We start from the raw sequence: 11638 nt of genomic DNA on the forward strand, positions 1-11638 counted from the left end.
TGAAAGTTTAGAAGAGACTGCTGCAGAACATTAAATATTTTGAAAAACAATTTTCTTAAAATTTTGCTTCCCTGGAAAACAGCCTTAGTTGATTTAACAGTAACATTAGAGATCTAAATTAAGTAAGTTTTAACGTGTTCAGAAAGACAACTGTATCTTTGCAGGGTGAACAAAATCTACTTTTATTACCAGTTTTTGTAAATAACTCATTTAACTTGGATAATGCAACCACATCTAGAGAAAACCTGTGGTCTTGCAGGACATAGTCTTCAACACAAACAGACTCAAATCATCTGCCTGCCTGAATGACACTGGAGACTTCAGCTCCCAAAATAATTTCCTGTAAATCCACCCATGAAAACACCTCATTTGGGTCTCACAGTAAATCACAATTTAACTTATGTCAACAGTAACGAGATACTTAATGCTTCTACACCAATGAAATAGATGGAGCAGTAGAAACTGGGAACCCAAGTTTGGAACTTGTATGTCAAAACTTTATGCAGTCATCATTTTATTACTATTTCTCCTGTACTAAACAGACTGGACAGATGTTTTACATGCGTTCAAAAAAGGCAATGGTTTAAGGAAGCCTGTCTGCTGTTATTTTAAACTAACAAAAACATTGTAGTTCAGCCAGTGAACCTTAAGATATATTCCATGTACCAACCAGACTGTCAGAAAAGGAAAACAAGTCTCTTATTTTCCATGGTCATTCTCACATGCTGATGTGACAGACTTTTGAAGACTCAACTCCTTCCAAGCTCCATTTTTTACTACTGCATCACATTTCCCTTTAGAGAGGATGATGCATTCTGTAAAGCCATCTTTAAAGCAAGATGTCAGCACAGCCATTTGCCCCTAATCCTTTGATAAACCTTGTCATTCCTTAGTACTTTGTAACTGAATTTGCCATTGGTCTGGTTGGTAAGAAAAGGACAGTATTTGTACTACTGTGTTTTAACTAAGGGAAGACTTAAATCAAAATGCAAAACTGAAGCTGTACATTTCTGCATTAAACACAGAAACACAGACAAAACCAGGTCTATATGTCAGTTCACTGGTCTGTTTACCGTAATCAACTCTTAAGACCTACCTCTCCTTCAAAATGTATGTGTAAGAATGTGAGGCATTCTCTTCCCAAGATCTTTTAATTACACAAAACATAATACCTCAGAAAACATCAGGAAAAAAAAATGCAGACAGCTATAGTTTTATGCAAATCTTAGAAAAACAATACAGCATAAAAATAACAAACAGTATGGATTTCTACCTAATTAGGACAGTAGTTAAACAGGATGCTTGCATGTGATTAAATGATACACATTCACAGCTGTTGCACCTGGTGACTACTGGAAATCAATAGTCCTCCTAGTTCCCTTTGATGGCCTTTCCCAGCAGTGGTTCAAAACACAAGTTTTACGTCCTTTAAGAATACTATGTAAGCTCTATTGACAATTTAAGTGGATACAACCTATGGTGCAAATTTGTCTATGAATTCTGCACCTGTCACCTGGCTCTGTGAGTTCAGCACCACCATGCATAACCCAGTGTTATGAAGCAAAAGCTCCACTCTTTATCCTTTAAAGCCAGCAGTGGATGACATCAGACTGTCAGGCGCTGACACCACCACAACATTACCCACACTGACCTTATTTTTCATTGTACACATCTCTGGTGCCCCTGCTCCACACTGCCACTGGCTGGCATGGCACCCCTCTGCCCCTTCCTGTCCTCAAAGGGTGGGCAGCAACTCTATCCCAGGAGCACAAAGAGGGAGATGTTGCTGATTGTTTATGGAAAATTTCCTCTTTCTAATCCATCAGAAATACTTGGGCTGTAAAGATGCCTTTTCTGGCAATAGTATTCTTAAAAGGGTATCATCCATCAGGTTGCCAAACCGAAACAAATCAGAGCATGGTTAATAAAAATGATTTACAATGTTTGAACTCTCTCTGGGACTACCAAAACATTTGACAATAGACAAAATTAAGTACAAATTTCCAAGCCTTTTGTTTAAGTTCAGCTTAAAGTACTGCCAACCTTCCCTTGTCAAGAAAAAGGACCAAAGTGTCAATGGCAAATTCTGCTTGGCATGCTGTCTGTGCTCAGAACACAGTTCAAGCCTGTGTCCAAGCCTGGTTAAAACTCAGATGTTATCACACTACTCAGTACTACTTCACTTCCTCTGAAATTTATTTCCACCTTTTCACAAAACATCTTTTGTTGACATTCTGCAAACAACACTATCCAATAAGGTGCCAATTTTTTCTTCCTGTGGAGTGACTTTGTACATCTGCAGAAAAAAAAACCAAGAAAAACAGGAAAGATGTATAAGGAGGAAAAAAACTGATGACATACCTTCTAAAACTATGTACACAAGAAAAGATTATTCCCCTCTCCCCTACTTTTATATTGGAAATTCCTATCTTCTTGTGACTGCAAGACAAAATTTGGACTGAGGCAAATTCTGAAACTGCAAGAATAAGGAAAGCTACGAAACTGAATGAGAGCAGCACTTTTAGCTCCATATGTTAAGTGCTATGATTTGTCCAATTTTAGAAATATGTCTTCTATCAGTACTTTGACAGACATGATAAAGATGACTTAAGTTACTTGAATTTTATCACATAGAAGACATATGCTTCAAAATACCTATTTAGCATATGGAAATCTGTTAAGAGCATAAATGCCCCAAGACAGCTCCTAACAGCTAATTAACCTGTTCCTATTTTAACCACCCCTTCTGGGACTATCTATGTACTTAAGCTTATGAAAATGCTCTAGACTGAAATTTTTAATTAAATTAATATTTGCCTGAAAAACAGGAAACAAAAGTTCTTGGATGGTAGGCAGCAATCAGGAATGTATCTTTATGCTCTTATTCCCTGACAACATTAATAATTTGAAGACTCAAACTTTGTGATGTTAGGGTGTGACAACTAAAATTTGTTTCAACTAAAAAATTCTAAGAAATAATCAATAATCACCGCTTAAAACAAGTTTTCAGTTGTGCTAAAGAAATACAGATCCTAAGTTAGTTATTTCTGTTGATATTTAATCAGACAACTAAATAAACTGCCCCTTTTCTCCATGTCAGTCCTCTCTTTTGGCTACACACCTTTTTAACTTTGGCAGTGTCTGTTAGCTGGGGGAGCTCATCAAGGGAAACCTGCTGGCCTTCCACCTGAGACGTTATGTCTGCCAGATTTACATTCTTGTCTCCATCCACGACCAGCACAATGAGTACTGCTGTGTCGCTGTCTGAAATGCCAAACTTTTTAAATGCATCTGAAATCTGAAAAAAAAGAGAAAAAACCCCAAAATATTTTGAGTCACTTTCTCGCTACATATCAGGAACCTTTTCAGTTACTGCGTCAGATACACCAAGAGTATAAATTGACAGACATTTTACATTAATGGAATTCTGACAAGCTACAAACCATAACAGCATATTAAAAATAAGAATTAAAAACTTCTATTAGTAGCTATATAGAGTGTTAAAGGAACACATATACTTAGTTTGGCTGTGTGGATCTTAGCAAGCTTTTCTGGCAAAAAAGAAATTTGTTCAATAAATCTTACATTGTTGCTTGGTGAAAGGCTGAAAATAATTTCTGCATAGAGTGTTCTGGTCTTCATTTTACCTATCTTCTGTAGATGCACTGCTTTGTTGGCTGCCACAAGAATCTGAAAAGGATCTACAATCTGTAAAACACAACAGGAAGAGTTACACAGAATTAACTTAGTCTTTTGAAATCTGAAAAAAATCCCGACCACTTCATTTTGATAGCCTAATTCTAACAAATAAAGACTAGATTCTGAAACTATTTATGGGTTAAATGAGAATAAAGGCACCAAACAGTAGATTTTAGACAGCATGAATTAATTAGCACATGAGGCAGATTTAAACTCCACCAAGCAGGATGTGAAATTAATCAAAACATAATGTTTTTGGCCAATCTTGCCAAGGCTCTGTTTAACAGAGCCGACCCTTTCCGCGGTAGGGCACAATAATGAAATCAGAAGGCACTCGCGCAGGGCCCGGAGGACGCGCAGAGCCGCTCGTGTGACAGCGACGGAGAGCACGGGCCGGCTCCGTGAGCTGCCGCGGGCATCCCGCTCCGCCAGGGCGGCACTCGCACTCGCTCACCATCGCAGGGTTTATCAGTGCTCCCTCAATGGACCCCTCCATCGCTTTTTTCCGCAGAGCAGCGGCATTTTTCACGTGCTGGAAGAGGAGCAGCGTGACGCTGCGCTCAGGGAACAGCTCCAGCCGGTGCGTTCGCTCCATCCACAGGGTATCGCAGCTCGACCGTGGAAAACACTGCGCTGACAACAGGGCGCCGCTCAGACCGGGGCCTCAGCGCTTCCCACAGGAATCCCCCGGTTCCCGGCCCCGCGTCCCTTCCCGCCCGGCCGGGTGCGGCCCCTCGCCCCTCCCCGGAAAGGCGGCGCCATCGGGGCCGGCGCGGAGCCGGCATGGAGCGTGCCGAGGCCTACGGCTTCTCGGGCGCTATGAGCGGAGCCTTCCTGCTCTCCTGCCTGCTCTTCGCGGCCGTCAGCCGCCGGCAGCGCGGGCCCTACATGGACGAGGTGTTCCACGTCCCGCAGGCGCAGGCCTATTGCCACGGCCGCTTCCTGCAGGTCAGGGGGGCTCACCCTTGCAGCAGCGGCAGCACAGCAGCGCTCGGGGTCGGGGCTGGCCGGACGCGGGTTGTGTAGCGGGTGGAGCCGCAGCAGCAGCCGGGAAGGGCAGAATTCAGAGCCCTCAGGGCAGCAGTGCCGGGAGCTGTCAGAACCTGCGGGCCGAACCGGGGGCCGTGGCGGGGCGGTGTGGCCGTGGCGGGGCTCGGAGCCCTGTGAAGGCAGCGGCTCCGTGACGCTGTGTTCGCTTTGCAGTGGGACCCCATGATCACCACGCTGCCCGGCCTGTACCTGCTGTCGGTGGGAGTGGTGAAGCCCGCGGCGTGGCTCCTCGGCTGGACGGGAAGCGTGGTATGCTCTGTGGGAATGCTCAGGTTTATCAATCTCCTCTTCAGTGCTGGGAACTTCTACTTACTGTACTTGCTTCTGTTCAAGATCCATCAGAAGAATAAGGTACGGTCAAAGTAAAGCGATGTCATGCACTCGTGCAAGCAACTTTGATGGCTTAGTGGGTGTTCCCTTCACTGACTCGGTTTTATGTAACTGCGAGTACCACCATCAGTTTGGCCAAGAAGGCACACTCCTATTCTCTTTTTCTTTTTTAATCTTTTTTTTTCGCATAAGGTTCAGTCCTCTAAAAATTCATTCTTGCACATAAGTAGGAGTCCTGTTGAAATAAAAGTTCGTAGATTGTTATCCAAAGGTCTGGATGCTCATGTCATTGGAATTGCTTAAGAGTCTCACACAACTTGAACAGCAGCTCCTCAGCTGCTCTGTGAGCAGCCTGTGCCATTTAAGGGGATTTATCATTTTTCAGCTGCAGGCATTTGGATTTGGCCTTGTTGAATTTCATCATATTTTCGTTACCCCATTCCTCCAGCCTGTGTGGGTCACTCTAGATGACACCTGTGCTTTTGAGCAAATTGCCTGGTCCTGCTTATACAGTGTCAACTACAGACTTGGTGACAGTGTACTCCTGCTGCTTTCTTGTCTTTGATAAAGGCATTAAACAGGACAGGTCCCAGTACTGCTCCCTGTGGTCCTTGGGTTGTTACTGTCCTTTGGGTAGAGGGTAACCAGTTCACCATCCAGCCAGTTCTTACCTGTCTAGCTGTCCACACATCCAGACCATAACAGTTCAGCTTACATACAAGAATGCTGTATATTTAAAAATCTGAAGCATCCACCACTGCAGTAAATGAATTTAGTGGTTAATGGCCTATTTAAAATGCTGCACATTAGTAAAGTTACTTTTTTTGACTTTTAACCTTAAAACATTTTTTCCTGTTCCCTGATAACTGAAGGATTCCCTTACTACAAAGAAAATTGGTGTATTTTCTTAGAGGAAATATCTTAATTTTTAAGCAAATGATAACACTGTATAGAATTAGATTAGAGTAAATAAATGGTTTCCACTTTTAATTTTATACTTCAAAGTGGAAACATAAATGTAAGAACAAATTTCATGACGGTAGTCTGAGCATTTAGTTATCCTTTGACATTTCTTTGGTTTCATCATTCAGAAACATCATGCAGCATTTTTTCATTTGTGATTTATTTGTAGTGTTGTTATGTAGTGAGTGGAATAACTGGGAAGAGTTTTTAACTGCATGGTCTCCTACATTTTTTAAAATTTATTTTCTGACTAATTATAATGAGGATAAATAATAAAAGCTACATTAAAGATCAGAAACTTGGAGTTGGCCTCTCTGTGGACTGGGTTCAAAAGAGGTGATAGTAGAGGCAGAGAATGGTGCTGTCACACAGATAAATAGAATCTCATGGTGAGATTGCAGGGGAATAAACCATTGATTTTATCTTCTTCTGCCCATTGATGCCCTTTTATCCAAAGTATGGGAGCAGTTATGCCCCCACCATGATTTTAATACCACAAATATGTGCACACCTGACATAGGAAAGAAGTTGGTGTATTTTCATTGCCATATTTTTAAATCTCCTGTAGTAAAGTTCTGTGCTTTTCACTTGGATTTTAAAATTGTGTAACTGTGTTAACATAGCAGGAACTTAAGAAAAATACAGCATTTGTGCAATAATGGAAACAACATAGGAGATGTTATATTGTGTTAATGGAATTCTGAAGAGTTATACTGGTTTTCTTTTAACATAGTATTTTATTTTATTGGGCATTGTCTAACCACATTTTTCTGCTTCTTCTTTAGGCTGTGTCTGGTTTCCAGAGGATCTTGTCTGCATTAACTCTTGCAGCATTTCCCACCCTTTATTTTTTTACATTCCTTTATTATACGGATCCAGGATCAGTATTTTTTACTCTTTTTTCCTATTTAATGTGCCTTTATGGTAACCATAAAACTTCTGCTCTCCTTGGATTTTGCGGCTTCATGTTTCGTCAGACAAATATTGTGTGGACAGTTTTTTGTGCTGGAAATGTTGTTGCAGAGAAGCTAAATGAAGCCTGGAAGATTGAGTTGCAGAAAAAGAAAGATGAAAAGATTTCTTCCAGGAAAGGATCATTTTCAGATTTGACCAGAATACTGCAGTTTCTTGTTGAATATCTCTTGTCACCCAAAAATTTAGTTACACTTATTGCTTTAACTTGGCCATACATCATTTTAGTATCCCTCTTCTTTGTTTTTGTCTTCATCAATGGTGGAATAGTTGTTGGTGACAGAAGTAGTCATGAAGCCTGTTTGCACTTTCCTCAGCTGTTCTATTTTCTGTCCTTTACTGGTTTTTTTTCATTTCCTCATTTACTGACCCCCACTAAAATCAGGAAATTCCTGTTGTCATTGAAAAAGCACCCTGTGCAGTATAGTTTAGTCACTGTCATCTCTTTATTCCTGATCTGGAAATTTACCTATGTCCATAAGTATTTACTAGCAGACAACAGACATTATACATTTTATGTCTGGAGAAAAGTGTTCCAAAGACACGAGCTTGTAAAATACCTTTTAGTTCCTTTCTATCTATTTGCTGGCTGGAGTTTTGCTGATACTCTAAAATCAAAATCAATATTCTGGATCTTAATGTATTTTGTGTGTTTGTTAGCAGTCACAGTTCCTCAAAAATTGCTAGAATTTCGTTACTTTATTTTGCCATTCTTAATATATAGGCTCAATATTCCATTTCTGTCTCTATATAGACAACTTCTGGAGCTAGCTTTTTATATTTTAGTAAATGCTGTAACTTTTTATCTTTTTCTAAATAGAACATTCCAATGGGAAAATAGTGATGAAGTACAGAGGTTTATGTGGTGACTTTTTTTTTTTGATACTTTTATACCTATAGGAAAACACAGTTCTGTTTCAGGACTGGACTCTGGAATGAAACAGTATGTTTTGCATCATGTAAGGACTATTTTCCCTAGCTGGAATTGGGAAGTAACCTCTTTGCTTATATTGTTGCAACCAAATGCAAGATCTGTTATAATGTGAAGATACTCCATATATTGAATTTATGAAAATTTAAAAATTCAGTATGAGGGGAAATGTGAGAACACCTTTCTGTAATTAATGTAAAATAAGGGGGATGTTTACTGTCATTTTTCATGATAATAAAATATTATATAACATGCCCTTGAAGGTAAAATAGTTTATAAATATGTTTCAGAGGTTTCTGTTTTACAAAGGAAGGATTTCAGTCTACTCAACCTTTTTGTTTATTTATCTGTGTTCATATTTATTCCTCAGATCAGGCCATTTCCTTCTAGGTTTACTAGTGGTCAAAGTATAAACCACTATTAAAGTACAATGTTTTCAAAGCCTCCTATGTCTCACTGAATTTTCATTACTTTTTTTGTCAGTAAATGCTTACATTAGTTTTGTAAGAGAATGGACTCTTAAACCACTAGAGTACTTTGAACACTTTATTTCAAACTGATATTTAGAAAACACAGTGGATGCTATGTGTGTGCACCTCTTTTGGAGGATTAAGTGTTACTGTACAATAAAGCATAAATGGCAGTTGGTAATGTGACCTGTTAGAAAGGGAGCAGTTTACAGATGTCAGACTGCAACGTGCAGTGGATTGCAGCCCTCTTAAATAATTGAGCTTTTATGTCCTGTGGCTCTGTGCTCACAGGTTTGTGCTGAAATCGACTCTGAGTGCACTTTGGAGTTGCACTGAGTGTTTCAAAGATCTTTGATGTGTAATCTTCAAGAAGTGCTAATGGCATTATTGAACTATTCTTTTAAGTATTTTTCATATTACAAAGTGATGTTTTTATACATGTATGTACGTATATATATTTAAAAGCATCTAGTGTGCACTAACATCAGAGTAAATGAAGGCTTTAATAGTTCCTCTGAGTAAATCACTTATATCTCAAGTCTCAGATATACTTGATTGCTACAGTATATGGCAGGGGAGAGTGGTCTCCAAAACTTCAGGCACTGTGTGGCTTCTTTAAATTCATTATTGTTCTGTGATGATAATACTTCAGCCAAATCTGTGCAAACATCCTATTATTGCCACTCAAGTCACTGGGAATTGGAATCATTTCTCAAGAGGTCAGTTCTGGGGAGTTACAGGCTCAGGTCAGAACTGTTACTGTTTTACCACGAAGATCCCTGTCCTGGCTCCAGTTCCTTCCCTGTACTAGCCCTCTGTGGGTCTGGTGAGCTCAGATTCTGATCAATGCCTCTGCAACCTGTTTCTCTTAAGGAAACCTCCAGCCACTCTTCAGTGAGTAGGTATTTGTATTGAATTCAAGATACTTGCCCGGTCCCTTTTTGCTTCTTGGCCTTTTGCCAGCCTGGTAATTTTTTGTCGATGTGTACCATAGGGAAAGCCATTTTCAATCAGTCCCTATTTGATTCTTCAGGTTCAAGGAACAAAAGAAACCTGAAATTGATAGCTTTTGAAGAATCCAGTGTGGTTCTGGCAGAGTCCAGGTTGCTGTGTTGTGATTTCAGTATCACAGATTTGGGAGGGGAAGTCTTGTGTGCCTTCTGCTTCCAGTTTTGTTTTTGTATGCCATGCCAATAAAATCATAAGATAAAGAGCATTTGCCTGCTTAAGTACAACTTCATTTGTGCCCTGAAATACTGAGTTGGAATGATAACATGGAAAGGCATGGGACTCTGTGTAGTATTCCAAGTTGTATCATAGATCCAAGGTTTTTTTCTGGTTTTATGTAGGGGAGCAGGTGTTAATTCCCTTGACAAAAAAAATCATCTTGCAAAGATCCCTGGGTAGTCAACAGGTGTTTTATCCAGCATGTCTATTTTCACTGGTTTCAAATGCCATCCTTGATCGACTCTGTTGAGAGACTGTTCATGCTTCCTATTTTTAAAAGAAGTAGCTGCTGTGTTTCAAGTGAAAAGAACCAGTTTAAATATGTACAATTTTAAAAACAATTTAAAAACTTTTTTGTTGTTGTTGTTGTTGTGAAAAGTGAATGCAAAACACCCACCAAAATTTAGAGCACAATACCTTTCTAATGAGCTCCACCCCAGGAGACACTAGAAAAATGACACATAGATGTCTGTGACCTGTTGGGGCTGTTTAAGCAGTATTATGAAATGGCATAATGTTTTATAATATAATTTATCACCACACTTACAGGTTTTAATTTAAAAGTAAAATGATAATATATTTTGCTCATTTGAAAGCAGGCTGAGTTGATAAAAGTTTATTTAAAGAGGGAAGTTGATGAATTACTAAAGTATGAAAGGAGAATGTATTTGTAGAATAAAGCTACATTTTCACTTTTGTCTATGAGCCTGAGGGTGTTTGCAGGTAATATTCAATGTTAGCCAAGTCAGTCCAGAAATCAGAGGCATTATATTGTATCAGAACTGGTCATAAAGAAAGATCTCCAAATTCCATCAGTATTTCCTAGAATTTTGACAAATAGCAGTAACACTGTGGAAATCCATTGAAAAATGGATTTTAGTATTTTGTATTTTGCTCCTGAAATATTTCCATTGTAGTTGTTTTAAATTTGTTAGCTGTTTTTCTTAAAGACATGCAAAAAGGGCTGTATTTATTGTGCTTCATGTTGCCAAGGTCTTCTGCATTCAATAGAACCATAATTGCTTACTTTAGGTTAATTCTCAGCAGGTGTCAGTGAAATTTCTTACAACAGCTTTAAAATGTTATTTTCTTGTAAATTTTGTTAGTTATCAATTTAGAATAGAATTACTAATTTCTTGAAGTATTCAAGGTAAAACCAAAAATAGCATAGCTAACATTTCTATAAAGGCTGCTTTGGAAAAAAAGGCTGTTTTTTCTTAGAAATAAGATGATTTTTAGTAACTGTTGGAATAATAAAGATAGCTGAATTGTTTTGAAATGGAGGAAAAAGTGTAAACAATTGAACCTTTTTTTCTTTCAGTTAAAAATATGTTGTTATTCAGCAAGATAGGAAGTTTGATAATGCTTTATGCTGTGAACTGCATTTCCTGCTGTTTATGAGCATTCTATATTTCATTCCTTATAACTTCCTTGACAACACATGTTCAAGTTCAGAATTAGCAAGAATTTTATACCATAAGCAATGCTGAAACATTTTTTTCTGTTAATTTTCTAGAGGGTTGATAAATAAGATGGATGACTTCTGTTAGAAAGTAAAGAAAAAGTGTTTTATAGTGTCTGGGGGCAGTTGAATTCTGTCCTGCTAATGCAGTTCTGGTGTTTTTTGTTGTTCACAAGGTGGCAGTCCTGTGCTGTCTTGTTGAGGTGACCAAGTGCTTTGTACAATGCTGCTTGAAATCATAATGTTGTTCCAGCAACACTCTGATAATTAGAAAACTTCAAGTTCTCTCATGGCTAACTGATTTAGCTATAATATCCTTGTTAGTTTTAAATATATACAGTATGTCAAGTTTTACTAGAACAAGTTTTGTTCGTCTTTAAAGTGTCTTTCCTGCATTTTTTTCTGTTTGTGAAATTTTCATGTCTGTTCTAAGAGAGCAAAATGAAACTTGAAATCCTAATGTTGTAAAGATGTTGTTTCTAGCAGATTAGCAGATTTCCTTTGGGTGTTTTATTATTAAATTTCACAGTATTC

The 11638-nt window shown here is 38.7% G+C and overlaps 2 protein-coding genes across 2 annotated transcripts; one reads left to right on the forward strand and one right to left on the reverse strand.

Moving 5' to 3' along the window:
• Positions 1–2175: 2175 nt before the first annotated feature.
• TPRKB (TP53RK binding protein) lies at positions 2176–4427 on the reverse strand. The gene is made up of 4 exons (XM_030960527.1): positions 4154–4427; positions 3586–3708; positions 3122–3298; positions 2176–2296 (listed from the first exon to the last, which is right to left on the reverse strand). Exons 1-4 carry the CDS (start codon positions 4292–4294, stop codon positions 2210–2212), a joined length of 528 nt encoding a protein of 175 aa, XP_030816387.1. The 5' UTR covers positions 4295–4427; the 3' UTR covers positions 2176–2209.
• LOC115910399 (putative Dol-P-Glc:Glc(2)Man(9)GlcNAc(2)-PP-Dol alpha-1,2-glucosyltransferase) lies at positions 4398–8656 on the forward strand. The gene is made up of 3 exons (XM_030960526.1): positions 4398–4647; positions 4903–5100; positions 6828–8656. Exons 1-3 carry the CDS (start codon positions 4483–4485, stop codon positions 7881–7883), a joined length of 1419 nt encoding a protein of 472 aa, XP_030816386.1. The 5' UTR covers positions 4398–4482; the 3' UTR covers positions 7884–8656.
• The last annotated feature ends 2982 nt before the right edge of the window (positions 8657–11638 follow it).

Source organism: Camarhynchus parvulus, chromosome 1A (assembly GCF_901933205.1).
Source record: "Camarhynchus parvulus chromosome 1A, STF_HiC, whole genome shotgun sequence".
Classification (NCBI taxonomy): Eukaryota; Metazoa; Chordata; class Aves; order Passeriformes; family Thraupidae; genus Camarhynchus; species Camarhynchus parvulus.

What these genes read in the sequence shown, in the direction of transcription:
- TPRKB (XM_030960527.1), bottom strand. Translation starts at nt 4,294, where the DNA reads ATGGAGCGAACGCACCGGCTGGAGCTGTTCCCTGAGCGCAGCGTCACG. An exon ending in CACTGATAAACCCTGCGATG is followed by an intron (nt 3,709 to 4,153) that starts GTGAGCGAGTGC and finishes TGTGTTTTACAG; the next exon opens with ATTGTAGATCCTTTTCAGAT. An exon ending in ACACTGCCAAAGTTAAAAAG is followed by an intron (nt 2,297 to 3,121) that starts GTGTGTAGCCAA and finishes TTTTTTCTGCAG; the next exon opens with ATGTACAAAGTCACTCCACA.
- LOC115910399 (XM_030960526.1), top strand. Translation starts at nt 4,483, where the DNA reads ATGGAGCGTGCCGAGGCCTACGGCTTCTCGGGCGCTATGAGCGGAGCC. An exon ending in GCCACGGCCGCTTCCTGCAG is followed by an intron (nt 4,648 to 4,902) that starts GTCAGGGGGGCT and finishes TTCGCTTTGCAG; the next exon opens with TGGGACCCCATGATCACCAC. An exon ending in AGATCCATCAGAAGAATAAG is followed by an intron (nt 5,101 to 6,827) that starts GTACGGTCAAAG and finishes CTTCTTCTTTAG; the next exon opens with GCTGTGTCTGGTTTCCAGAG.